Source organism: Penicillium concentricum (assembly GCF_028827145.1).
Source record: "Penicillium concentricum strain IBT 3081 chromosome Unknown utg000001l_segment0_segment0, whole genome shotgun sequence".
Taxonomy (NCBI): domain Eukaryota; kingdom Fungi; phylum Ascomycota; class Eurotiomycetes; order Eurotiales; family Aspergillaceae; genus Penicillium; species Penicillium concentricum.
In genome coordinates this window covers 3475309-3501730 of record NW_026622754.1, presented here as the reverse complement: position 1 = coordinate 3501730, position 26422 = coordinate 3475309, and the positions used below count along the sequence as shown (strand labels likewise).

The 26422-nt window shown below is 48.2% G+C and overlaps 15 protein-coding genes across 15 annotated transcripts; 8 read left to right on the top strand and 7 right to left on the bottom strand.

Moving 5' to 3' along the window:
* Positions 1-1442: 1442 nt before the first annotated feature.
* On the top strand, positions 1443-2438 carry N7517_001318 (Short-chain dehydrogenase/reductase SDR; the record flags this gene model as incomplete). Its single annotated transcript, XM_056719048.1, has 2 exons — positions 1443-2095; positions 2144-2438. 2 exons carry the CDS (start codon positions 1443-1445, stop codon positions 2436-2438), a joined length of 948 nt encoding a protein of 315 aa, XP_056583183.1.
* Positions 2439-2908: 470 nt separating this feature from the next.
* On the bottom strand, positions 2909-3568 carry N7517_001317 (nucleotide triphosphate diphosphatase NUDT15; the record flags this gene model as incomplete). Its single annotated transcript, XM_056719047.1, has 3 exons — positions 2909-3061; positions 3207-3409; positions 3481-3568. 3 exons carry the CDS (start codon positions 3566-3568, stop codon positions 2909-2911), a joined length of 444 nt encoding a protein of 147 aa, XP_056583182.1.
* Positions 3569-4298: 730 nt separating this feature from the next.
* Positions 4299-4598, top strand: N7517_001316 (uncharacterized protein; the record flags this gene model as incomplete). The annotated part of the gene is made up of 1 exon (XM_056719046.1): positions 4299-4598. One exon carries the CDS (start codon positions 4299-4301, stop codon positions 4596-4598), a length of 300 nt encoding a protein of 99 aa, XP_056583181.1.
* A 1101-nt stretch (positions 4599-5699) lies between these two features.
* Positions 5700-6487, top strand: N7517_001315 (uncharacterized protein; the record flags this gene model as incomplete). The annotated part of the gene is made up of 2 exons (XM_056719045.1): positions 5700-6230; positions 6272-6487. 2 exons carry the CDS (start codon positions 5700-5702, stop codon positions 6485-6487), a joined length of 747 nt encoding a protein of 248 aa, XP_056583180.1.
* A 429-nt stretch (positions 6488-6916) lies between these two features.
* Positions 6917-8061, bottom strand: N7517_001314 (inositol-pentakisphosphate 2-kinase; the record flags this gene model as incomplete). Its single annotated transcript, XM_056719044.1, has 2 exons — positions 6917-7123; positions 7222-8061. The coding sequence occupies 2 exons, from the start codon at positions 8059-8061 to the stop codon at positions 6917-6919; spliced, it is 1047 nt and encodes a 348-aa protein (XP_056583179.1).
* An 846-nt stretch (positions 8062-8907) lies between these two features.
* Positions 8908-9548, top strand: N7517_001313 (thiamine-binding protein; the record flags this gene model as incomplete). Its single annotated transcript, XM_056719043.1, has 4 exons — positions 8908-8961; positions 9010-9115; positions 9325-9427; positions 9482-9548. 4 exons carry the CDS (start codon positions 8908-8910, stop codon positions 9546-9548), a joined length of 330 nt encoding a protein of 109 aa, XP_056583178.1.
* A 241-nt stretch (positions 9549-9789) lies between these two features.
* N7517_001312 (uncharacterized protein) lies at positions 9790-11042 on the bottom strand (the record flags this gene model as incomplete). The annotated part of the gene is made up of 3 exons (XM_056719042.1): positions 9790-10559; positions 10620-10795; positions 10852-11042. 3 exons carry the CDS (start codon positions 11040-11042, stop codon positions 9790-9792), a joined length of 1137 nt encoding a protein of 378 aa, XP_056583177.1.
* A 374-nt stretch (positions 11043-11416) lies between these two features.
* Positions 11417-13912, bottom strand: N7517_001311 (uncharacterized protein; the record flags this gene model as incomplete). Its single annotated transcript, XM_056719041.1, has 1 exon — positions 11417-13912. The coding sequence occupies one exon, from the start codon at positions 13910-13912 to the stop codon at positions 11417-11419; it is 2496 nt and encodes an 831-aa protein (XP_056583176.1).
* A 295-nt stretch (positions 13913-14207) lies between these two features.
* On the top strand, positions 14208-14842 carry N7517_001310 (cytochrome c oxidase subunit 7; the record flags this gene model as incomplete). Its single annotated transcript, XM_056719040.1, has 5 exons — positions 14208-14239; positions 14417-14495; positions 14579-14639; positions 14701-14732; positions 14822-14842. The coding sequence occupies 5 exons, from the start codon at positions 14208-14210 to the stop codon at positions 14840-14842; spliced, it is 225 nt and encodes a 74-aa protein (XP_056583175.1).
* A 1245-nt stretch (positions 14843-16087) lies between these two features.
* Positions 16088-18405, top strand: N7517_001309 (uncharacterized protein; the record flags this gene model as incomplete). The annotated part of the gene is made up of 6 exons (XM_056719039.1): positions 16088-16158; positions 16211-16364; positions 16429-16484; positions 16548-16939; positions 16992-17884; positions 17959-18405. The coding sequence occupies 6 exons, from the start codon at positions 16088-16090 to the stop codon at positions 18403-18405; spliced, it is 2013 nt and encodes a 670-aa protein (XP_056583174.1).
* A 160-nt stretch (positions 18406-18565) lies between these two features.
* Positions 18566-20176, bottom strand: N7517_001308 (uncharacterized protein; the record flags this gene model as incomplete). The annotated part of the gene is made up of 4 exons (XM_056719038.1): positions 18566-18984; positions 19046-19523; positions 19615-19952; positions 20017-20176. 4 exons carry the CDS (start codon positions 20174-20176, stop codon positions 18566-18568), a joined length of 1395 nt encoding a protein of 464 aa, XP_056583173.1.
* Positions 20177-20923: 747 nt separating this feature from the next.
* On the top strand, positions 20924-22332 carry N7517_001307 (indoleamine 2,3-dioxygenase; the record flags this gene model as incomplete). The annotated part of the gene is made up of 3 exons (XM_056719037.1): positions 20924-21220; positions 21277-21891; positions 21970-22332. The coding sequence occupies 3 exons, from the start codon at positions 20924-20926 to the stop codon at positions 22330-22332; spliced, it is 1275 nt and encodes a 424-aa protein (XP_056583172.1).
* A 670-nt stretch (positions 22333-23002) lies between these two features.
* On the bottom strand, positions 23003-23851 carry yaf9 (YEATS domain-containing protein YAF9; the record flags this gene model as incomplete). The annotated part of the gene is made up of 3 exons (XM_056719036.1): positions 23003-23691; positions 23745-23769; positions 23819-23851. The coding sequence occupies 3 exons, from the start codon at positions 23849-23851 to the stop codon at positions 23003-23005; spliced, it is 747 nt and encodes a 248-aa protein (XP_056583171.1).
* A 316-nt stretch (positions 23852-24167) lies between these two features.
* Positions 24168-25206, top strand: horA (ubiquinone biosynthesis protein COQ11; the record flags this gene model as incomplete). The annotated part of the gene is made up of 3 exons (XM_056719035.1): positions 24168-24217; positions 24390-24730; positions 24785-25206. The coding sequence occupies 3 exons, from the start codon at positions 24168-24170 to the stop codon at positions 25204-25206; spliced, it is 813 nt and encodes a 270-aa protein (XP_056583170.1).
* A 159-nt stretch (positions 25207-25365) lies between these two features.
* N7517_001304 (pre-mRNA-splicing factor SYF2) lies at positions 25366-26394 on the bottom strand (the record flags this gene model as incomplete). The annotated part of the gene is made up of 3 exons (XM_056719034.1): positions 25366-25413; positions 25468-26106; positions 26188-26394. 3 exons carry the CDS (start codon positions 26392-26394, stop codon positions 25366-25368), a joined length of 894 nt encoding a protein of 297 aa, XP_056583169.1.
* Positions 26395-26422: the final 28 nt, after the last annotated feature.

Here is a 26422-nt window from a genome sequence, read left to right as displayed (position 1 = left end):
ATAAGTCAAGCAAGTCAAGCAAATGCCAAGGTGTTTCCAGTTCTTGTTTTGGGCTTGGCAGGTATCTGAGGCGCTGATCGTCTCTATCAATTTACCCCAAGATTCTAGCACGTTCCGTTGCTTTGTGCAAACAAAAGCATACGTGCCACATACTATAAAAGAGTGAATCCTCTTCCCTCATGAATCTTCATGCTATTATAGTACTGTCTTATACATATATCTTATACCCACTATCTATTATGGCTATTGATGAGCTACAATAATTCTATTAATTCCTTCTTACACAGAATCCGCAAAGAGAAACATTATCTAGCCTGGAAACCCACCTCTATCACCATGTTCCTCCAGATAGTCAGCACTACGACAGTGGCAAGCTACCTACACTATGAAACGACATTGTAGTCAATTAACATTGCTCCATTCACAGGTTTATCATCTTCTAATGATAATATCCACATGTTGATCTACTTCTTGGGGATCTTCGCGGGCATTACTCTCTGGACATGGCTCTCAATTCCTTAATTATATCTTACCTAGGAGAGGTAGGTACATATCCACATCAAACCGGCATCTTGGCGAGGTACAAGTCTGGGAAGCATGCTTTGCTGACTCCAAGCTATCATTTGCTAAGAAATCGAGCGCCAACATTGCCATCCTTTGTCAGTGGTATGCCATTACCTTGGTCTTTTGTGTTAGATTGCCATGGCCACAGCTCTAGCCTTAACTTCTTCAATCACACATTCTATCTCAGCCATGAACCTTGTCGTCGCCCTCTCGGTAGGCCTCTCTCAACATGTGAATAGGATGAGAGGTCGTACCTTGCTTGCCCTCTTCGGGATAGTTATCTCCATATGATGCCAAAGGCTGTCGGATTGCAAGTATGCGGACATAGTATACCAACGCAGTTTTTAATTCATCCCCGGGAGATTCACCGGATGGTTCGATTACGATTTGGCCTGTCCCATATAATGAATCATAGCCCGGTGTCAAAGAGATAAATTTACGAGGTGAGGGACGCCAAGCTTCATGGTTTATTGAAAGATAGAGGGTTTGTCTCTCCGGCCTGTTTACTTGAGTTGATACCAGTTTTCCATGTTTCTCGTCCATAGATAATGATATGTTGAAGACTATCGTTTCCCTTCAGGCCTCTCATATATTTAACTATACCAGCTAGTCTCTATTTGTACTTGCGGGCAGAGAAATATCTCTCCGGTAGTTCAATGTAGCATGTCATACTTCTGTTACACATATGTAGTCAGTGTAACCGCCTTATCACAATGTACGCTAAAGCTCAACAATCTCGGCAAAAATGACAGTTAATCCTAGTATGACACAACCCCGCACTACAACTAGGTCAGCACATCAGAGGTAGAAGAACTCGAAAAGAAATTGCATGGCATTGACTTGTATCCATTTCTCCTTCTTGGACCTCCTTTGACACCATGTTTGACTATTTGAATACGTCAATAATCACAACTTTGAGTGTTTTGATCAGCTCTCTGGTCCTTTATTACCTTCACACAAACATCTCAGAACGAGTCCTGAATAACTTCCAAGCCACCGAGGTATGGATCCCAGAAGATGAGCTAGTCCTCTTGACCGGCGGGAGTGGGGGTATTGGCAGACAAATAATGGAAGAGCTTTCTCGCAAGAAAGTACGCGTTGTGGTCCTCGATATCAACCGGCCCACCTTTGACCTTCCAGAAAACGTCACATTCTATCAAACAGATATAACATCAGCCAGATCTCTTTCTGAAACGGGAGCTGCTATAAGAAATTCACACGGAGAGCCGACTGTTATTGTGAACAATGCTGCTGTTTTCCACCATGGTACCATCCTCGAAATGCCAGAGGAGAAATTGCGTCAGACATTCGATGTCAACATCATCTCTCATTTCCTCATCTTGAAAGAATTCCTTCCGTATATGGTCCGTATGAACCGTGGCCATATCGTTACAGTAGCGAGCGTTGCAAGTTTTGTTACTATAGGCGAGATGGTGGACTATGCTTGTTCTAAGGCTAGCGCTCTTGCTTTCCAGGAAGGCCTTCGACAAGAATTGAAATATTGGTACAAGGCCCCGAATGTGCGGACAAGGTTAGTTTGGGGAAGCCTTTCAAAAGAAACCATACTGACAATACCTAGTTCCATTCACCCCCTTTGGGTTCGGACTCCCATGATCGAAGGCTTCACTAGATATAAAACCGATTTCCGTCAACCACTCCTGGATCCAAAGGAAGTCTCCCAGGCAGTGGTGGAACATATTGTGACTCGGAAAAGTGGGCAAACCATCGTGCCTAGACATGCCTCGGCGGTTGGGTCCCTCAGGGCCTTGCCATTGTGGATGCAAGAGGCAATGCGATCATACTTCTCGAGGATAGTCCTGCGAGTGAGGATTAAGCGCATTGCTGATGAAAATTCTGGCCGGCATTTCCCTTAATTTGATTTGGATATTGACTCGATATTGCAGTCAAGGAAACGTCGAGACGAAGCTTCAAGGTGTTTCGATTTGAAAGGATGAGTGATATCTCTTGGTTAAATTGTCTGAGTATCAGCAACTTGAATAGAAGATTCGTTTCCGAAATTTAATGTATGTAGATGAATTCTTTGCCGAAGAATGGAGCGAACTGGCAAGAAGGAGCAAACTGGCGAGATTGGTACCAACTGGGCAATTCCTTGCCAGTTGATTCGCTTGAAAGTAGGTGCGACATCTGTAAGGAATCTTACTGATTTTGGGGAAACATCTACTGTATCTCTTTCCCGTTTGCCGATGGAAGCCAATGTCAATTAAGGCAACTTGTCGATTCCCTTTCATTTCTTTTGCCTCGCTTCTCGCCCTTCACAGTAATTCTCTAAATCTTCTCCAACTCATGACTCTGCAAAAACCTGTGGTTTTCTTAATAGAAAATTTCAAACCCGAAAATCCGGTCGCTGTCTAAACAATTCCAAAAGAGGCAAAAACAATTTCCTCCCCTCAACCCCAGCCTTCATCTCCTCCCCATACACCCGCAACTCATCCCATGAGATCCATTCCCACCCTTCACACTTCTCCGGCTCAAGGATCTACAGGAACAAGTAAGCTGCATATCCTCGTTCCGTTCCTGCAGGATAAAAAGCCACAATAAGGGAATATGCAATGAAGGGTGCCACGAAAAAAAGCAAGTTCACATAAAGATACATAGCATAGAAAAAGCAAATATCAACTTACCTGAGGATCAGCATTTTCCTCACAGACACCACCCATAAAAATGGTAATGTAGTGCTTATTCTCTGCTTTCATGATTGAATTCGTGGCATTCAGGAACCGCACATCCTGGATCTTCAGACCTGTTTCTTCGAGAGTCTCACGGGCGGCGCAGGTCTCGAAGGATTCACCAAATTCAAGGTGTCCGCCTGGTAAGCCCCATGTGCCTTTAATCTCAAATAAGCATTCATAATTACTTATAATTGCTTGTTGTATGCCCAGGTGTGGATGCACGTACCAGCGCCAAGACTCCCCTTTCGTTTGCCAATGACGAATTTACCTGCAGCGTTGAAAACGAAGACGCCGATTCCGACTTTGGGGTCCATCTTGTGTTGTACGTGATTTTGGGGAGTTGGATGAAGTGTGATTCTGCGCTTATCGGGAAGTGGGGAGATTATCTCTCGGCTCTTCCAGGTATCCTGACCATGCTCTATATTGCAGTATTGTAGATTTTGTACTATTGCAGAATTATATATATTTTACCATGTACTTCGATTATCGTATATACTGTAAATGCCTCGGGGTACGACGCTAATCTCTTACTTTCAACATAAAGTGATGTGACCACCAATCACATCCTGAAACGAACTTGATCTGCTTCGCATACATCCAACATGCTTATTTCATGCGCGTAAATATGCAGGAGCTCAGGGGACCAACAGCAGGTTACATGCTATGCTTAATCCAGGGATATAGCCACCGATCTTCAATTTATGCTTCCTGCACGACCAACATCGAACTATAAGAATCCTTTCCTCGAAAACAATCCCTACAGCCTATCACAGCCACCCCTAAGAAATGATAATACCGAATTGGTATCAGAGCTGAGACTGATCATCAATGATCACCATTAAAGGCAGCGTGATCTTCATCTAGTTTCCGTTTCCATCATACGGTGTGATTTATACAAATCCGTTGACCTCCTTGCTCTCTCTCCTCTCCATATTTATATCTTATCCCATACACCTCCAGCATATCTTTCCTATCAAAAAAACCAGAAATCCTCAGTTGACATCCACAATTCAAGTCCGCCAACACCACTCCACACAAACCAAAATGCACTTCAACATCCTCCTCACCTTGTCCACCCTGACAGCTCTGAGCAGCAACGCCGCAGCCCAATTCCCCCTCAGCGGCATCAATGGTCTCAATGCCCTCGGTGGATTAGGCGCTTTCAGCCAAACTCCAGGCCCATCTAGCACGCCCATCCCCACTCTGGTGAAGAAGCCAGCCACGCCCCTCGCATTCCCATTCCCCTCTCAGACACCTAGCTTGTCCACCCCCGTGCCGAAAGCTAGCGCTAGCTCTGGATTAAAGGATAGCTTGCCGCTGGGTAGCTTGTTTGGGGCTCTTTAGATGCATTAACCCTAAGAGCTCTTTTGAAACAAGGGGGATATTACTGTATATGGATCGACGATTGAGGGGATGTCATATTGTCTTGAAGATTGGGGGTTACTTGTGTCACTGTATTCGTGCTTGATTCTTTTTATGTGGACTCGAGTAAATCTGAAAGACGAGAACCAGGGGGGATTTATACTCACAGGTGGAGACATCGCGCCTTCCAGAATAGTATCAATTACCTCATTTTTATCCTAGGAAGGAACGACCTTAGAGAGTTCTCTATTTCGAATCCAGTTCTTTCCCCCAGAAAGAAGACATCTTTCACCCAAAGACTACTTTAATTTCTGACCCTCTCTAAGAAGATACGCCATTCATTCCATTGCTCTCGTCCAGGTACTGAAGAAGCTAGTACATCGCGTTAGAACAGGTTCCCATCGGAGGTGATCATCGAATCCCTTAGACGTTGGGAAACCAGGACTACCCGAGTCGATACGACTTCTTACACTTTCCATCGTACATTTCTTGCATCCTCCATGGCAAGATATGCGAACCAAGATCCAGGGCACTTTATGACACTATAAGAAGGGGGGCGAATCTATCCATATTGATGTTTTTGTCAAAATGAGGTTGGAGAGACGAGATAGACTGCTCAAGACGTCCTTGGAGTTAAAAGGGTGTGCCCAACTCAAAAAAATGGCAGGAGAACGCCAAAAGAGGAAATTAAGTAATATCTACTTAGAAATGCGGAATAGGTCTGAGAAGCAGAGAACCGCATACTGGTGAAACGAGACGAACGGATACGGGAGTCTACCATCCATGGATGGATATAGAACAAGGTAATTCCCCTCGACCGCCATATCCAATCTTCCAATTTCCCAATTCCCTAGACATAGATCCTCTCTTCCCCCATTGCGTATCAAGTTTACCTAACCTCAAACCCTCAACATCTACAACACTCTATATCTACCCCTAGGATTCCGAGTCTTTCAGACATCTCAAAATATTAGCAACCTGGCCTGGCGCTCAGATGACCCTGTGACACTTCCCAATGGTCGCCTTGTCTGCAACTTACACAGACTCGTAATTTGTGGCTACTGCACCGTGGACTACAGCTTCATGGACGAGTTCTCAGATGCAGAAACGTCGGACCATAGCGACGATACAGATGATGACACCGATGATTCCAATGAAGTCGGGCCCCCTCGCAATGTGTTTGCCCCTGGCCAAGAGTGCACAGTCGGCACGGGGCGCATCTTCCCTACCAAGTTCAATCCCCCAAATCCAAGTGACACGCCGAACTCGCTTTTCCCACTCACCAGATCTGAGAGGGCCAGTCCACCTGTATATCGGTTCATTCGTCGCGGCCAAACCAACCAATTCCCGGTATACACAGATGGCGCGTGCTTGGACAACGGTGGTGCAAACCCAAGAGCCGGTTGTTGTTTCGTTTACAGAAATACTATGCGGGACCCCCAAGTTTGTGGCTATATAAGCTTTCCGCTGGAGAAGCAAGGTCCTACGGGCATTGAGCAACCGCAAACAAGCAATCGGGCTGAATTGCGCGCTGTCATTTCGGCTACTCGATTTCGATACTGGCCTGGCGAAGGTTGTACTTGTCTAGTCATTGCTACTGATTCGGAATACGTGGTAGAGGGTATGACGAAGTGGGCCAAAAAAAATGGGTACAGAACAACTGGAAGACGAAAGTGGGAGCGCCTGTCAAAAATAAGGCTCTTTGGAAGTGTTTACTCGGGGAGGTGGAACGGTGGGATGAGAAAGGAATGCGGGTTCAATTCTGGCGTATTCCAGGACAATGGAATACAGAGGCAGACCAGCATGCTAAAGAAGCTGCTAATCAGGATACGTCCCAGGTATTCCAGGACATCCTTGGTGCCCTTGTTTGAGAGGATCCGAACACAGAGCTGCCAGATCTACCTGCCGTCAGGTTCAACAGGCCTACAATATAGCCCTGGGGGAATCCAAGAAACAGGTACCTATTTTATAAAGTGCTAGCTTAGGATAGCCTGGGGAGCTTGTGGCTAAGGCTTAATGACTCCTATCGATACAAGAGGGTTTTTTTTAATAGTTCATATTCGAACGTGCAGTCATTAAAGCATAATATCAGAAATCCACCCTTGCCCAAGTCCAACCCGTGAAACGATAAAGCCCCAAAAAGCCCCCCGAAATAAATCATAAAGTCAAAAAGGAATTAATATACAAGTCAGAGCCACGCCAATCAGACTCGCGGCATCCCTTGCCGTTGCTCAAATCATTAAAAAAAATGCAATGCATCAAGAACTCGAACCGCCATTCCAAACGAGGTTGATATAGTCTCATGATAAATGGGACTGAGAGGGTCTTCGCGGGTTATGTAAAGCGCACTCGCCCGAATCTTGACTTCTGTTGCTTCCCCGATACCAGCCCTGATTGATCAGTTGTGTTTCCAGGTCTCGCCAGTAGCCAGCTTTTCCACCGGCGCCTGTCTTCAAATCGAGGTCGCCAAGGCGAATTTGAACGGGTGACTTTTCGTCATGGGGGATCTGTGGGGGAGGTCAGTATTCGAATCTGGACGATGTTTCCCCAACAGAATCTTGATCTTGACTGGAACGACAACCCCTGGTTTTGCAGCATGACTCACCTTGATAAACATCGTACAGTCCCGCAGAGTCATCGCAAGCGACATCTCCCGAGACTGCGCTGCCGGACCCTGCAGCCCGACATCCCTTTCAGTCTTCTGTAGTGACTGCAGCCTCTGCAGTATCGGGTTGCGATACAAAATCCGAGCTAATCGCGATCGATCCTTGCAGCCCTTGATCAACCCTGTCGCCCGCAGCACATTCTCATATTGCTCCGATACCAGATCCAACGGACAGAACGACCGCTGGTCTTTTAGGCCTTGGAGTTGCCCCTCGCGGTTTTTCATCTCCCTCAGCGCACAGGTCCGACACCTATGCGCTGTCGCAGGCGCTGATGGCGACTGGATGAGCCACTTGGGTTTCAGCTCGGCCAGGCTAGCGCCGGGATCTCCGGCCGTCGTCATGTCAGTGATGAGGAGGCCGAATGGCTCATGGACGCAGAGATAGCCGCCATGACGCTTCTTTGGACGCGCGCCGTTTCGTTCGGCAGTCCGGAGTTGCTCGTTGCAGCTGGAGAGGAGACCCTCTGGGAGTCTGATGAGGGTTTGGTCGACTAGTTCTTCGGGGTTAAATAAGGGTCGGATGATAGTATCGAAGTTTTGGACAATCTCTTTGTACGAGATGTCGGCTGCAGTTTCTTTGCGGAGTCGGAGCAATTTTCCCTTGAATTGGGGTGGTAGGTTGCAACGATCTGCGTCGAGTGCAGATGGAGATAGTGGCCTCGGGTCTTTTTTGCCGAGTACTGGATTTCCGACAAATCGATAAATCACATTTGCTCCTCCCTCGGCCAGGTAGACGAGTTGAACTCCCAGGGGGAGTTCAAGGAGATTTGGTTTGGTCATCCGTTAGAGGAATGGGTGTTGGGCTGGAGTTCCAAGTTATATCTGTGATCATGACGTGATAGTGGACAAGTTAGGTATCTCCACAAATAATGGATTTGAATGGATTTCTAGGGTCGAAAGGTTGAGAATGTATGCGAAACAATTCTCTTCAGCAGATTATGGATATGCATCCAGTGAGAGCTTAAAACCGATCCAGAGGGGCTAAACCGAGTTTGGATCACACTTGGGCACGGGAGATCCAATCAGTTTCGATGAAAGTGAGATGCGCAAAAATTCAACTGGTAGAGCAGACGGACAAAGCTCAGCCCGAAAGAAGATTTCGACGGAGATTCCGGACAAAGAAGCCCGACATTCAAAAAACCTGGGGTGACATAAAAAAAAAGCAGGGTTTAGTTGTGGGGACTCAATAAGAGTGAGTGGCGCACCCCCTGGAGTCGATCATACCACAGCAGTAGAGTCTTGGGAGTTCATGAAGATCTTCAACTTCGGAATTTTAGAAGAGAAAAAACAAAAAAAAAGATGTGAAGTTGAAGTCGCATTTATCGGGGCAATGGCGGTCAGCAAATATGCCTCGAACTGTAGAGATGCAGCAAGTGACGGTCTGCAGATGTGAGATGATAAGGAGGCTCGAGTGTTCGGTAAAGGTATAAATGTGTAAAAGAGTGTAAAGGAGTGTAAAGATGTAAATGCGTATGTACTTTTGGTATCTTCAAAGTTTCAGCCCTGCGGATATATGTCACACTGATCACATCCTCACCTCATCTCTCTACACTTAGATATAATCCTAGATCTTCCCTTTTTACCCCGCCATTTCACCATCCCACTATTTCACTATTTTTCACCAATATGGCATCTATCCCGACCCCTGCCCACTGCGTCGCCGATTTCTGTCTGGTCCCTGTAAGTCTAAAAGTCTTTTTTTATCGACATAGCTAACAAAACCGTCAGATCGGCACCTCTTCACCCTCAGTCGCTGACCAAGTCGCTGACGTCCAGCGGCTGATTGAAACATGCGGCTTGAAGTATGTCATGCATTCCGCAGGCACCACTGTCGGTACGTATAGAATACATGTCTCGAAGCTAAAACATAGTTTTGTATATTACCCCCGGCATCCGCAGTTCCGGATCCTATTTGAATGGAACTTGCTCTCATCCTCATAAGCTGTTCTGCCCCTGCGGCTGAAACTGGAATCAAGGGAGAGAGCTGAGAGCTGACAAGACCGTGTAACACTATTTCTATATTTACTGACTTTGCTTTTGTAGAAGGATCTTGGGACCGGGTTCATCAGGTTATCGGACAGGCACATACCATTCTTCATCAGAAAGGCATTGTTCGGATCCATACTGATATCCGTGTTGGGTCGAGGTGAGTTTGTTTGTTTTGTTTTGTTGGAGTAATCCATGTGCTAATGGTTTCCAGGACTGATAAAGTGCAGTCCTTTGAGGATAAGGTGACCAAGGTGCATAAGTTATTGGGAAAAGACTAGAGTAGAAGTTGAACACGAGTTGACTTTGAATCATTCCATTCGTAAAGACTATATCATATATTCCTGGGGGAAAAATGTTAAAACCATCCCAATTCTAATCCAAAACGCCATGCCCTTGAATGCAGATATCGATGCACCGTCCACCCAGGGCCCCATACCACAGGACTCAAAAATATCCAAGAAACAACGTATAAACGCTCCAAAAGATAAAAACACACAGACCGAGGCCAAATCACTCGGCTCAGAAGGAAATTCCCCCTCCGAGAAGATTCCCCCAGTTCCCACCAGTCCAAATCCAGTTTCCCATAGATACCGAAGTGCCCGATTTGGCCGAGTCCGCCAAGTCAACCAGCGCCTTGAACACATTACTCGTCGACGAAGCATCGCTGGTCGATTCCGCCGAGGTCGAGACAGATTTGCGGCCAACGGGATTGGTAACATTATTCAAGTTATCGACAGTATCGATCGCCGGTCCGCGGTTGAAGAAGTCCACCATGATATAGCTAGGTTGTCGCCCATTCCACGCCTTCTTACAGTCTGTAGCCGCAGTGCCCAGGTTGCCCTCTCCGCCAGACGCACCGTTCGTCGTCCCCACGTAGCTGGCGTTCGGGTACTCCACGTCTATGATGGCGAGGCTGCTCGAGTAAAGGAAGTGGTTCATCAGTGGGAGGAGGTTGGCTGCTAGTGCCGATGCGCTGTTATCTTTGTATGCCGACGGTCGGTCTGGCAAGCATGAGAAGTTTGAAGCGGAGCTGACGTCGTATGGATTCTCCCAGATGTAGCTCCATTCGTCCATTAAGTATGGGTAGCTAGCGCTGGTGTCTAGGGAGGCCACGAAGACGACTAGTCGCTTGCCGTCATCAATCATGGTTTGTAGGGTTGGCCAGGTAGTTGGGGCAGTGTCTGGGGTGGTTGGCTCGTAGGCGTAGTCGGTGATGTTGGCTGTCGTAAATTCGGTATTGAGATCGGAGGCTGTGGCGTCGTCGGAGTTGACTAGGAGGATTGTGATCACTATTTTGGAGACTGTTAGCTTTCTCTCTCTCTCCCTATATCCTCACCGAACTAACTCACCCTCGTTTGGATTCTCATCCAGCCATGTCTTGATCTTCTTCAGCCAATCGCTCAGCAACCCCGCATCGAGTAGGTCGCAAGTGGAATGACATAGACGCCATTGTGAGTTGCTCTTGTGGACTTGGGCTGTTACTAATCGAACACCGGCTGATAGTTGCGTGGGAGTGTCATAGTATCTGGAGAACGGGTGTTAGTCTGCCATGTGATCATTGAAATTTGGAGGTAAACATACTGGTTGGCGGCTATCGAGTTGCCGGTGCTATCGTCACGCACAAAGGGACTGTCGTGGGCACCGAGATGTGTGATTTCTCCATAGGACTTGGAACATAGATCAGGAGAGTTGTTGCATGCTGTCGTACGCTTCTGAATCAAAGGGTTCGCAAGGACCACGGGCAACAATGCCAGGAAGTTAAATACTCGCATAACTGTACACAAATGATGTAAATGTAACCAATATAGTCTGTAGAATCAAATATAAACAAGGAAAATAAAAGGAAAAGGAGATAGAAATAAGAAACAGAATGTTTACAAGGCCGCGTTGCCGTCTCAACTATTCTTAGATCGGTGGATCGACAACGGGGCTGCACTGCCATTGGGCCATTTACTTGTGACATAGCCCGGGTCTTTTAGGCATAACTATTAGCAATATATAGTAATATATAGTAATATACGAGTTAGATGAATTTTTATTGATCCTTGACGATCATTGTCAGGAAAGGCTTACGTGTACACTGATTCTCGTATGGGTATTATGATCAATTATTTACATATTTGCTAATATACATGGAGTGCAAGTCTCATAGTCCTTTAAGCGACAAACGTATACCCGGGGCTCGTCGTTTCGTTCTGGTCGCTCTTGGCGGATTCACCAGCTGCTCCAAATTTTGTTCCATCCCATCAAAGAGAGATGGATCGCCCCAGGCCTGGAACACATCGTTCAACACTTGCTGCAGATGATATGGGTTCCGCCGCCGCAGCATGCGGTTCATGCGTCGCGCTGACAGAACATGGTGGCTGTAGAGCATGGCCAGCCGGTGGCGGACTGCTTGTGATATCAACCGCTTGTCAAGACGAAGGCCGGATTGTTCCAGCTCTCGAAGTAAAATCAGCCCCCGTACCCAAGGAATGAGCTTTTCGTCCGTTTGGGAGTTAGGTGGGGCGATGGCGAATTTCGATGCGGTGGTCTCCAGTACTCGGAATGTGAAACCCCAGGAGACGATGGCGGCTTGCATTTGTGGATTGAAGACCAGATCGAGCATCCGCCGATCGCGGCCGTTGGGCTGCTTGGTGGGATCAAGCGACAGTTTGGGCTTCAGCTCAGGGCTTTCAGCGTATTGGCGGACGAGCCACTGACAGCATTCTCGGAGTTTATCCCAGTCTGCCCATGCGTCTGCCATACCGAGACGCTTGAGCATCTCAATCCAAAATGCAGCACTGACATACCCTCCCGCAGGAACCACGCGCTTTAAAATCTTGAATATAAAGATCACTTCGTCGACGGCAGACAGGCGTTGCCCCGGCGGCGGGCGATGGTTCATTCGCCGAGGGGTGAGAATCTGGTCGGCCATGAAATCCACGCTGTCTTCGCCTAAAGTCCGGCCACGGAGGGCTAGCTCGTCGGCAACCTTGGACGCCGCGCTCAATTCCCAGGCCGCGATATGCTTTCGAAAATGGATGTCGTAGAGGTCCGGTGCGCCCGGGTACAGTTCCGTTAATACCGCTAGAGTCATGTTGTACAATCGCCAATCCCGTGCCATGTAGTAAGATACCAGCATTGACTCCTGCATACGCTTGTCTTCGAGAGTATCAGGATGCTGATCGCTGCGGAGGATGTCGGAGAGAAGGATGTCGCGGTTTTGGGCTGCAAGTTTTTGAACTAAGCGCGAGAAGACATTGCTTCCTATAGAAATTCCGGACTGCTTAAGTATTTTAAGCTTGTCCAGAAGATCTTGGTTGCCGTGAGCTCTCGTGGCTAGTTCGCGCAACGTCCGATGGCCGATCTCTGATACACCGAGCATCTTCAAGCCACCAACGATCATATCGAAATTGAGAGCACGAGTAGCAAACAGCTTAGCACCGATGTCATCTTTGAAGGGTTTTTCGTCCTGTGACCCCTTCTCCTCAGATTTTGGGGTGGTATCTATTGGGCCAGGTTGATCAATCGAAGCTTCTGTATCAAACCGCTTTTTGACATAGCCACGGAGCCGATTGAACTCTTTTCGTAGCCCGAATTTCTCAACATATTCCAGCAACGGCTGTATCTCGTCTGGGCTCTGTGGGTGATCCTGACGTCGAGCAAGGAAATGATGCATTGAGATCGCCGCCTCTCCGTGGCCTTGCCGTATGAGCATTGCAACGACAGGGCCATAAAAATTATGATCGGGGGTCGTGGAGCAAATGGCTTGGAATGCCTGCAATCCCGGCGACAAGGGCGACCGCTCGAGGTCAGCCGAAATCGCAAATTCCGTGCCAGCCGGAAGAGACGAAGAACGGATCGCCGAGGGAAGGATTTTCAGCACATCATTCGCACCGGCTAAGTGAGAGTTTTGAAGCTTCTTGTGGCATTCGACCGCACGTTTCGTCAAGCCTTGCTCAAGAAGCCCACCTACCACGCGCTCATACAGCTGTGGCCATCGGTTGCCTTGTTGCTCTCGTATAATGACAGCATAGTCAAGGACCTCCTTAAGAAAAAGCTCACGCCTCAATCCCATGTCCACAAAGCTCTGCCAAAAGAAGTCCGCTTGCTCTCCTGCAACTGGGAGCCGTACACCATCCACTCGGACCCTCAACCCTTCCCATATGTCTAATGTGCCATTGTCACCATAATGACGCTGACGGTATCGAAGAAGCTCCTCCCACAGATCGAGATTATTTCGATGCTCCGGGTTGTCCACTAATCGCGTTCCAATGTTGTTGAGGTGTCCGACGTCCGATTCGAATTCAAGCTTGTCCGGTCGGAGGGACAAAAGTTTGGTAGGGCATTGTGTCGTGTTATTATTCTTTTGATGCTCCACGAGAGGCGTGGGCTCAATTGGATTTGGTTCGTTCGAGGCCTCAATGTCGTAGACGGGAAAGCTGAATGGCCGTTTCCCTCGGCATGGATCCTCAAGCTGATGCCGGGTCGGGCTATTGTCGGGTTCCTCGAGTAGTTCTTGTTTGGCGCTTCGTGAATGACATCGTAGACACCTGTACCTGTACTCCAATTGCTCAATTCCGACCGGTGTTGCTGTGAGTGTGTCAAGAATCGAGACGGCGGACGGCCTCTTCAACAGTCGCAGAAGCGCCGGGCGCATGAGTGATTAAGAAAGGAAGGTCGGGAAAGCAGATTCTCCACGCCAAACATCCTTCTTCGAGCTCCCGACGTCAATCCAAAAGCTTCGTTGCCGAATATTCAAAAGTTGATACGCGTCTGGGCACTTTTCTGGCGCTTTCCCCTTTTGGGATGATGACCAGATACAACGTCTGATTCGATCAGGTGATGCTCGGCACGTGACACGATATCCAGCTCATTCCGGACCAACTTCACATCCCCATCTTGCCCACGTCGTACCTCAAATCCCCGCTCCTTCCTCGCTTCCAACCGCGAAAATGTTCCGTGCTACTAGCTCCCGCATGGCTGGGTACGTGCTCCCTTCGAATCGCTGCATAAACGGCCCCCGCACAAACCCGATCGTGAGAGTGCGACCACCGAATTTCCTCCCGCGATCTTCGGAGTCCAATTGCGATTGATGCGGCTGCAGGGACCTGCTATCCCGCCATATTACTGCAAGTTATACTGACTGATTGGCTCTGTTTAGCTTCGTGTTCCGTGAGAACCGTGTGCCCTACTACCAGCGTCTCTTCCAGAACCACGATGGCAAGCGCCAATGGTGGAAGGTCAGTACACGCCGGAAGGGGCACATACGCCTTCAATTGAGCTTCAGAAAGAACAAGAAACTAACACTGGAATTATCTCGCAGACCTCCCGCTCCGGTTACATCATGTACCCCTACCTGCTCTCGGTCTACGGCCTCGGTGCTGGTGAGTGGGCCCATCTTCCGATACGAGATCCGGTCGAGGATAGAAAACTAACCGACAATAGCTACTACCTACGCTATGTGCCGTATGGTTCTCGTTAGTTTCACCCAGCCCGCTATTGCTCATGCTCCGACGAGAAGCACGGGCAACTGATTTAATACGTTCACATGCTGACTTCTTCACAGGGCCACAAGACTTGGATCTAAATTATAGGTCTCAAGACTTAGTCTGGCAGAGATAAATGATGCCATCTTCAGTTTCGTTGGTTATTCAAGCTAGGCATCAGTTGTTTTTTGTATGGTGTATTTCTACTCCAGGAAGGGGTTAGATGGATTGGTAGCCACGCAGATTTGGAGCTGTACATATGATCAATTCAAGCGCCAATCCAAGAGATGCTGCTATATTTATCGTTTCCCTGGTTTCACAGAAGTACTCGTTCGGTCCCCGCCCCAAGTTAGGTTGGCACTGTCTTCGATAGAATAGAGATTGTTGTGCTATAACTCGCAGCAAGTCGAAGCGGGGATATTTTAGCTCTTATTGGAGCTGCTAAGCATCCAAGGGGCTGTAACAATGCTGTCTACCTCATTAAATACAGCATTGCTCATATCCATGTACGGCAGTGGAGAGATCTTATCCCGTGAAGGTCGAAATGGATGACGCATGACTTGCCTTGGCGATTCCAAGGTTGGGCGGGCATACATAGGAGACTAACAATCTCCTTGTACAGAACGTTGTACTTTCATGTCTGTCGTAGCCATATACATAGTGGCGTACGTCCGATTGTTTGATACTTCTGTGGCAAGCTTTTGGGGCTCTCAAGGTCTCAAGTATAGCTGCCATCACAATCAACACCGTCTTGTCAAAGCAGATATTTCCAGTTTCAAATGTGCACCTTCATTTGAATATCTGCGAGATGTTAAATTGTGTTGGAGTTCGAGATTGGGTGGTTGTGTGAGACAGGTCCTAGAAGAAGTGCGAGACATAGGACTAATGTATATCTCTTGACGGACGTGGTTAACTCAGGCCGTACAAGGTCATTCAGTCCTATCCGCCCAGGACATACGTTGTATGTGCAACCAACCACAAGAAAAGCTCATAATAGCTAAGGCTAGTAGATGTGAACGTGCAGAAGGTCATCGCAGGATTTAAGCCCCAGGGCCCAGGCGCCGCGGGCCGCGTCCACGGCTGGCGGGTGCCCCGGTGCTTTCCATTTGATTACTCAGCTGTTTCACAAGCCAATTTCATGGTCTTACTTCCGTCTCCGGGTAATACACACAACGGCTTTGCTTGTTCGGATCCATATATCCCTTTAAGTGAGAACATGCACTGAAAATATCTATATCTCGATATAAGCTGTGAATTGGGGCCCTGAAATACCCGATAGATGCTCCTAGGATGACTGTTCTCATTGAGAGCCGTACGTCCTGATATTGAATATTGCGAATATAACAATGGAAGACGAGAGCTTCACCTATTCGGAGAGACCAAGCAAGCGGGTTCGTCAGGCCTGCGAGCCTTGCAGGTATCGTGACTATTGAATTGTTTGAAAATATAGCGGTTAACCAATTTTGCAGGCGTAAGAAAGCCAAATGCCCTGGAGAGCAGCCGGTCTGTTCTCTGTGTGCCAGGCTGCGGCAACAATGTTTATATGCCGATGAAAGGCGTCGGCCACTTCCCGAGTCGAGCCCAAGGCTGAATGATTCAGAACCCCGAACATCTCACGTTCTAGTGAGTTCTTTTCCTATGAATGCAAGCCCCACTGGATTTTATCCAAATACTAATTCCATCATAGGAAGATAGATTGCGAAGCCTTGAAAGCAAAGTGGGAGAGGTTTTGAATGTACTTGGGTAAGAACATACAGGATCCCTGTTAAGCAATAGCAATAACTTACTCTTAGAGACATACTGCAGCTCGAGGAGTGAGCCACAAATACCCACAGAATCTCATGTTCCGTCTGTGACGCTGTCAATGCCAAGTTCATCCATTACTCTACCACCGTGGGAGGAGATTATTCCCATTGCGGAGCTATATCTGTTATACTGTGATTCTCAGCCTCTGCCTCTTTTCTTCAGGGATAGCTTTCTCTCCAGTCTACAAACACGCGAGGCAGAGCTTCTTTTTGCTATATTGGCACTTGCCTTTCGCTTCTCATACGCGCACCTCAATAAGACCGATTCCACTAGCCTGATAAATGGCTATGCTGAAGTTGCTCGGGGCCTCGTTATGAAAAGAGTCTCAGAAGGACCAGTGGAGCTTTCGACACTTCAATGTCTCTGTATTTTGAGCTTGGTTGACTTCACGAGTATGGGCCCCGTGCTTTCAATCTTTAGATTTGGGCTAATAATATCTACCAGACGGCAATACACATCGTTCTAGCATCCACAGCAGCTTAGCAATGAACCTTGCACAATGTGCCAACCTCGGACAAGAGCCGCGTTCATCGACCAGCACCGTAGTTCGCGAAGAACGCAGACGTTGCTTCTGGAGCATATGTCTTCTCAAACGGCTACACGGTGGTGACTTCCCAATCCTGGACATACCCCAAGCCGGAGGCCCTCCATATCCCCGAAGCCCGGCACGACCAGCACGCTTCCTCTCCCCGGGGCCATCAACCGCCGAAATACGGCGAAGTGACATGCAAGATGAAGGAATCATTGCATATGTGGTAATGCTGAGCGAAGTGTTCGCGAGGACAGCACGATACGTGCGCCTTCACGGACGCCCAAGCAATGTCCCACCATGGTCTCCTCATTCCGAATACTCGAAAATTCTCGCATTACAAATGGACCTCGAGACGCGCATGCCATATATCCACCGGTTCAAGCCAGCCAACCTCGCGGAACGGTCTCTCGAGGAATTACAGGCACATCGTGAATATTGGGGCCCGTGGTTTCTGAATCAATTCATGTATCATACCAGCCTGTGTCTACTCAACCATCCGCTGCTTCTCTCGCTCAGTCTTCGGAATTTCCGGAGTACTATCCCGGAGATATTTTTACAGCATACCTCGGACTTGATCTCTTCGCATACAACCTGGATCATTCACTTCATCAACTGCTTTGAAGAGAAGTCATTTCTAGTATCAGATCCATTACTAGGCTACAGCGCCGCCGTTGTCGCTACAATCGAGCTACAACTCAGTTTCACAGATGATTTGACTATAAGAGAACATAAGCGTGAAAGATTCGCCAAGTGTGTCAAGTTTGTACAAACCATAGGGGAAAGGTGGCCGCACATGGCTCGGCTGGTATGAACCTCCATCCTCTCAGGTCTCTTTTAGGTGAAAACAACAATCTAACACTTCATTTGTCATATCAACAGGCACATAGATTACAGCGACTAGAAGACGCAGTCTCGGCAACCTACCAGTCAGACCCAGGCGCGCAAAATCAAAGCCTTCTAATCGATCTATCGCGATTCTGGGAAATCCTTGAATACTCATCCAACAGCGACACAGACTCTGCCCGGCGTCTATTCGGGGAGTCGCTTTATGCTGGTTCATCTTCTGCTGGCGCAGAAGTATCCCAGACATCACCTTTGCCTGCGCCATTCCGGTTGAGTGTCCAGGGAGAAGATATACCAAACCCTCGGTCTCAATCTCTCGGTACCGCATTTCCTAGCCAGGACTACCCAACAAACCCTTTGCTCTCGCCGCAGCATTTGACGCTGTCTAATGATGAGTTTTCTATTCTTGCTGCCAATTTCTTTTCCCAGGGGCAAGAGTTCCTACGCAGTGGTGATAACTGGGAAAGCGTTGGGAATTTCTAAGGCGCCGCAACAGCAGGCTTCAACTCTTGTGTATATTTATCTTTGTCTTCAGTCCTGAGATTGAATAGCTCCGAAAGGTTCCCAGCATATTATTCATTGTGCATTGCATTATCATACTCGACATTTTGTCCACATTCGTCTTCGTCATATTAATTATCAACTACGAATCGGCCAAAGCGCCCTTAAATTCCTTGACAAAGTTGAACACCTCAGAGAACGTGTTGTACAGTGGCACTGGTGCTACACGAACAACGCCCGGCTCCCGCTTATCACAAATTATACCCGCATCCTGTAGGCGTTCGGATACCTTGTGTAGCAAGCCTGGCTTGAGCAAAACACTTAGTTGGGCACCTCGAGCATGGGGATCGGAAGGAGTGATAATATCAAACAAACGAGTCTGCTCATCGGTATCCTTCAGAAGCAGGAACTCCAGATATGCCGTCAACTTCAATGACTTTTGGCGTATATCGGCCATCGAGGTCTGATCGAAGACGGACAAAGCCGCACAAAGACAGGTCAGATCAATGACTGAGGGGTTGGAGACCTGAAAGCCTCCAGCTCCAGGGATAGGCTTGAACTCTGCTGGTGGTTAGCCTCTGCTAGAATATGCATTGCACAAGACGAAGAGGAAGAAACTAACTGTTGTCCATTTTAAACCTCACCGACCGGTCACCACCATACCATCCTGTCAAGCGGTGACGGAACTTAGGAGCATCTGGTCCAGCGCTATAATCAACCTGACCATGTCTCTCATGCACGTAAAGACCACCCATGGCGCCGGGCCCGGCATTGCCGTACTTGTACGTGCACCAAGCTGCGAAGTCGACGTTCCAGTCGTGCATCTTCAGCTCCACATTTCCATATGCATGTGCTAGATCCCATCCAACGACGAGGTTTTTTGATTGGGCGTACTTGGTAATTGTGGGGATGTCAAATAATTGTCCGGTGTAGTATTGGATACCGGGGAGAAGAAGCAGGGCTGCGCTTTCGGCATGCTCGTCAATATATGACAGGATTTTTTCTGTTGATATTTCGTATTGTCCCTCATCCGGGCCAATGAGAATCATGTTCTCCTTTGCATCTAGGTCATGCCAGGCAATGTGTGATTCAATTGCATACTATAGACGTGTCAGTGATGAACAATCGAGACAGCCGATTATCACAATGTTGATCCTGGGATGATCATTTTGGTGGTAGGTTGTCACTTACATGATCACTGGGGAATGCCTTCCAATCCATGAGAATCTTCCGCTTGGTCTCAGTCGGCTTGTAGAAGCTTGCAAGCAACAGGTGGAGGTTTGTAGTTAAAGTTCCCATGGCGGCGACCTCTTCAGGAGCAGCCCCAACAATGCGGGACATTGAAGCAGCCGCCTGTTCAGACAGTAGTTGCCATTGTTTCAATGGTGAGTCTTCGAGATCAGTAAAGTGTCCACAGACACCGATGGACGACCAAGTATCCAACTGAGCCTCCATGTACTTCGACACGGCCTTGGGCTGGATACCCAATGAGTTACCGCAAAAGTACGTGCTCGGCTCTGACGAGAGACCTGTATTAAATTGTTAGAGATGATCAAACTATATTTCGCGTTTCCGGGGGCATGTGGTTCCCACCTGGCTTTGCCAACTTCTTCGTCGCAAGATTCGCCTTGGAGGGAATGATAAATTGGTCGCGGAATTCACGCAAAGGATCCGCTGCATCCAGAGACGCAGCATAATCTTGTGTTGCTGCCTCTGTAGGAAAGACTGGCTTAGACGCTTTGGTGCCCGTCATGGTGATGAATGCTGTCAAATACAAATATAAATCAAGTATAAATCAAGTTGTATGATGGGAAGAGAACAAAGAGGTCGAAAATAGGGTTATTACCTTCTTATAAGAACCGAATCGGAGACCAAGGGACCTTCAAAGCAATGGGTAACACGGATATTGTTCCGCTTCCGTCCCCCCAATCCGTCTCCATATTAACAGCCTTATAACTGGCCTAATCGTTACATCATGACTTTTTTTTTTATTCTACGTAAATTATATAAATTACATATCTTCTCATAGGGCTATTATTTACTACCTGCATAATGCATAATCTATGGGCTATACACCAGCAAAGCAATCAGCTTTGATTAGCAACAGAACCAAGACTGTTTCAAGTCAAGTCTCAATCACAATCTCAAACCCAATAAGCATTTTCCTGTCTGAGTATTGGAAAACTAGTTTATCTTCCAAAAGATTTTTATATTGTTGAGACAAGTACGGAGTAGAAACTAAGCTAAGCCTACATATGTAAGGATCAACCTCGCATGGAACGTTAGCACGGAAGACGGATATAGATCCGGACGGGCTCCGGATTGTATAGATTCTTTGACTAAATGGCCCCGATACAAACCGATGCAGGGAGATATTGAAATAATGAGACCATAAAGTACTAAAACTACTATAAACCTAAACGCCTTTCCCTTTTGTCATTGTTATATATCACGCCAGGCGGTTCTCCTTCCCCGAACACTCCTACATCATTATCCAACCATGTTGCAATCAACAGATGCTGTTCTCAATGATCTTTTCGAAAGCTATGCCGAGCAAGGCTTTCTTCCAGATTCTCTTCCACTGGTCAGACTCTCAAATCCCTATTACGAGTCTTGGGAGGAGATAGCCAGCCAACTCCCGAACCTCATCCAAACGAGCCAGATCCGTGACAAAATCGATAATATGCCCGTCTACACGACTGAGCATCTTCAAACAGAACCAGAATGGCGACGTGCTTGTGTTATTATGGGATATTTCGCTCATGCCTATATCTGGGGAGGAGAGATCCCAAAAGACGTAAGTATCCCACCCTTTCCTTTCCATTCAAAGATTCCCTGACACCCAGACAACAGAGACTGCCCCCTTCGATCTCAAAGCCCTTCCTTGAAATATCAGCACACCTTGAACTCCCCGCCTGTGCCACCTATGCCGGCCTCACACTATGGAACTTCGTACCTTCCAACCCAGAAGCAGACATCACAGACCCGGACAACCTCCACGTTCAGACCTCCTTCACCGGCACAAAAGACGAGGAATGGTTCATGGTGATCTCCGTCGCCGTTGAAGCCAAAGGCACCAAGCTCATCTCACTGATGCGGGATGCTTTCAAGGCAGTTGCTGCCAACGACGTAGACCTGCTCACTGCGCTCCTGTGCAGGTTTGCCGACGGTTTATGCGACCTCACACTGACTCTGAAAAGAATGTACGAGCACAACAAGCCGGCTGTCTTCTTCCACCAGCTTCGGCCGTTCCTGGCTGGTAGCAAGAATATGGGCCATGCCGGTCTTCCCAATGGTGTGTACTATGATGTTGGTGATAGTGATGGGGTGGAAAGACCAGAGAATTGGCTCCAGTTGAGTGGTGGAAGCAATGCACAAAGCTCGCTCATCCAGGCACTTGATATTTTCCTTGGTATTAAACACTCTGCGACCGATGGGAAGCAGGCTGGTGGTCCGAGTTTTATTCAGGTAAGAACGTCACGGGATATTGGTCTTTAGAGCCTCCGTCTCTAGACACGCGTGAATAAGTATTAACACTAAAGGCAGCAAATGCGAGACTACATGCCTGGCCCGCATAGACGCTTCCTTGAAGCTCTGTCTGCTCGTTCCAATGTTCGTTTGTTCATACTCGACTCGCCGGTTCAACCGGTCAAGGATGCATACAACGCAGCTGTGAACGAGCTCAAGGCTTTCCGCGATGCACACATCCAGATGGTCACTCGATACATTGTCATGGCGTCGAGACAGCCTAATCCAATTGAACAGGCAAAAGGCAGAATGAATCTAGCCACGGCTAGCTCTCAGATGAAGGAAACAGGCGCGAAGACTAAGCTTGCCGGTACGGGTGGCACGGATTTGATACCCTTCCTAAAAAAAACCAGAGATACGGTTCAAGATGCGAAGTGCTAGGTATCCAGATGGATATGCGATGACTGAACGAAACTTGTGTGATATAGACTTGTGTTTTGATAGTGTAAATTGGTATTGGTTGCCACCAACCAGTATTATGATTCAAAATGACCTTCCTGAACTAAAAATCATATTACGGACTAACACAGGATACGTCCCAAAATCCGGAGGTACATCAACAGAGATAGGACTGCATCCTTGTGTGATTTCCCCTTTCCTGGGTGTGAACCCCTGATAACCTTGTTGCAACTTGGACGAATATGGTTTGAATGGGATCCCGGGTGCATCCCCGGGACCCGCTATGGCATGGTCTGCAATTCTGCACCTCGCGGTAACAAGAAAATGACCCATGTGAGTCCTAAGCACAACCCTGCGATGACACAGATATTCGAGCCTGTTGGTCGTAGCTGGCATATAACACAATAGTCGTGATGGATTGGGTGGAAACAGACGGGTCGGATCAGGTGGCCAGGCTATTATAGGAGGCGTAAAAACACGAACTTCGACTGTTCAGGGCAGTAGAGCCACTCAAGGAGGTCCCAGCACTGAAGAACCTTTGGACAGGGGTGGTGAGGGTTGTGGGCTAGGCACATGGTGACGGGGTGCTCAAAAGTCAACCACACGGCGGCGATGGCCTGGGTTCTTGGTTTACTAGAGTCTTGCGACACAATCACCGCTTCTTCGTGTTGGTGGGCACACCCTCACTCTCTCGCAGCTCGGCCAGATACTTCTCCCTCTCGATCAGGCGCTCCTTCTCTTCCCTGATCATCTGCTCAACTGTCTGAGTGGCCTCGGCCATGCGATCAAGCTCTTTCCTCTCGGTCATCCGACTGTATGGATTGCCGGGAGCATCACTCATTGGAATATCTGCTGTCCTGCCCTGTCCAATCTGCTTGGTATTCTTTCCCTTGCTCTTGCCAGGCTGACCACCAGCAAAGCCTCCGGTGAGGATCTCGTAGAACGGCTCAACAGGCTCATTGAAAATGATCTCTTCGTAGTTCTGGCTGATCACAGTTTCCCGACGTTCTTTCATCCCCTCCGCATCTGGGCCGTAAGGATGTAGCTTCAGACTATGCCACAGGGTCTGGGGCTTCTCATTTGATTCGGGCACAAAGTAGAGCTTGATCTGGATTTCAAATTCACCCCAGCCAGTTTCCGAAACTTCGAAGGGCGGCTGCTCGATCGAGCGCACATTGTGAGCGTATGTCTCATGGAGCTTGAATTGGACTTTCTTTAGCCAGTAGGAGATGTCCTCGCCGTTGATTCCCTTGACGAATATCTCCCACCTGTGGGTGTGGTCTGGAGGACAGTTCGGGGGCTTGTTCTCAGGATCGAAGGGGTGCGCTATACTGCCAAAGACTGTGTCTATTAGCTTGTGACTGTTGGGAATGATGCGCCCTTTGCGGACATACCAAATGGCCGGAACACCGAGACGCCCTGCGAGGCGTTAGTCTGATTTCGGTATTTCTCAGGGGCTGAAGCTTACCCTGACGCGCTTGTTTCCTGTTGCAGATGGCATCTTGTAAGTTGATTGTAGATTGTTGAACCAGATGGGAACGGATTGTCCAGAACAAGGGCGCAAGAAAGTCGCGGAAGAATGATAATCCGTCGGGGCTCAAGTGGCCCGACAAGATGGCAAACGATACCGAATGACGCTAACTTCAAAGTCCTGCAAGAGACAATTACCTTGAACTATCTAACTGTTCTACTTATTGAGGAGCTTGATTTTGACTTCCTTGACTCAGCTCTAAAGTCTCAATTGCTAAGCCTGGATTATCGTCCCGATACTTTAGTGACATCATTCCCTGGAGCTATTCCAAAGCTACAATTACAGCATGCAGACCAAAAGACTAGTCGTCGCTGGAGGAAGCGGCTTTTTAGGTTTGTAATTCCCATCCAGTACAGATTGTCAATATTATTTTACTGACTAGCTCTTTCAGGGTCCAGAATCTGTAAAGCCGCAACAGCAAGGGGATGGACAGTTACATCATTAAGGTAGCTTTCACGCCTATGTATAGATGGATCTACAAAAAAGCACAATACTGATCTCAGTCTAGCCGATCTGGTGAGCCCCGGTGGGAGACAGTCACCGATTCTCGGGAACGACCCAGCTGGGCAGGGTCCGTGGAATGGGCTAAGGCCGATATCCTCAAGCCAGAGAGCTACAAGTCACATTTGAATGGCGCCTCTGCTGTTGTCCACACAATGGGCATTCTCTTGGAAGCTGACTACAAGGGCGTTGTGCAAGGGAGAGAACCAATCTTCAGTGGCCTTCAACGAGCTTTTAGTACATCTAAGCTTGGAAGCCAGAACCCTCTAACAAGACAAGAGGGCGAGGCTTTGGAGCCTAAGGAGAAAGATGGGCAGCTGACCTATGAACTGATGAATCGAGATTCGGGTGCGTACAAGAGTTCTAAGGTCCGTTTCGAAAGCTAACACGTGTGTGATTTAGCAATTGCACTAGCCCAAGAGTCCACCAATGAGCACGTTCCGGCCTTCGTTTATATCTCTGCGGCGGCCGGGGCACCGCTTCTGCCGGCTAGGTACATCAGTACTAAAAGGGAAGCAGAGGCAACTATCACATCCACCCTCCCGAACCTACGAAGCATCTTCATACGCCCGGGCTTCATGTACGACTCGAGTCGGAAGTTCACGCTGCCAATTGCAATGGGTGGCTTTGTTGCCTCGGAGTTCAACACATTCCTCGGTAATAAGCTTGGGTTCCTCGGATCTATGGCCGAAAAGCCCCTCAAAGTCGATGTTGTGAGTGAAGCAGTGGTCGAAGCATTGGAGGATGAGTCCACCAAGGGTGCAGTCGGAACAAAACAGATTGAGGCACTTGCAACAAAAGCCTGGCGAAAGACGATGCTTTAGGCCTGCTGACTGATCAAGTGACTTGTATGTTTGTATAACAAAGTTTTTTTTGGCAGAGGGGGAAACGCGTGGAATCTCTGCTGGTTGATTGATGCCTTGTCCAAGTACAACTCGGAACTTCCACTCATGTAGAATATTGCAATCAATTTCACATTCAAATTAGATCATGGTACCACGTTCGAAGCTGTCCCGAATTTCGGTGGTGTACTAGAAAACTTTTAGCGAAACGACCACACATATATCCATCAATGGGACACTGACCTTGTTATAGAAGCGAGCGAGTTTCTGGTTGAACTGCCTGTTCTTCTCGTTGATGTATGTCACATCCGCATCATCATCGCCACCACGGCGCTCCTTGCGTTTCTTCAGGCGCACCTCCTCTGCCTTTTGGATATCGTTGACCAGTCTGTCAACAGCAGCCCGATCAGGTTTGCTATCAGTAAAGCCAGTCGAGTCCGCAGTGGAATAAAAGCTACCGTTCTTGTCGATTGCAATCATTTCACCGTCCTCAGTCTCCACAATCTCGAGATCGCCGTTGGCCGCAGCTCTCTCGATCGCGGCAAGCTTGTCTTTCTCGTAGGATTCCAAGTTCGGCGCCATTTCTCTCAGCTGTCTCTTGTAAATCTTCCGGGCATCTTGGGTGTAGTCCTGGAAAGCCACGTCATCTCGGTGACGTTGCTTCTTCTCCATGCGCCTATCCCACTTCTCCGATTCTTCCACTGTCCAGTCCCATGCGCGCTTGCGTTCAAAATCTTCTCCGTCGGCTTCCGTGTCCGCTTTGAGGAGGTTATGAGAGGCGAATGCATGCTTGCGAGACAACGTATTTAGCAGGGCGGGGTCGGTGGTCAGACGCTGGGATTCGGCTGCAGTCTCTTTTAAGTTGCGCTCCGTTGCAGATTTCTATATTTTGTGTTAGCTATGTGAGGGGGTTGGACGGTCAAGCCTGTTGATCCGCGTAAGTCATTTTTGAGGAATACTTACAGCTCGAGCCTGCAGGGCTTTGAACCTATTCATTCTCTCACGCGCTTTGAATGCACCGTCATCCTTTGCGTCATCTGGTTGGGTTTCAGCCTTGTTTTCGGATGTTGCGATAGGCGATTCGCTCTTGTTCTCGGTCGGTTGCTCAATGGACTGTTCTTGGCCCGCCTCGTCCTTTGCGGACTTATCCGCATTTCTGGTCCGAACCATAGTTTCTTTGGGTTGATCAATAGATCAC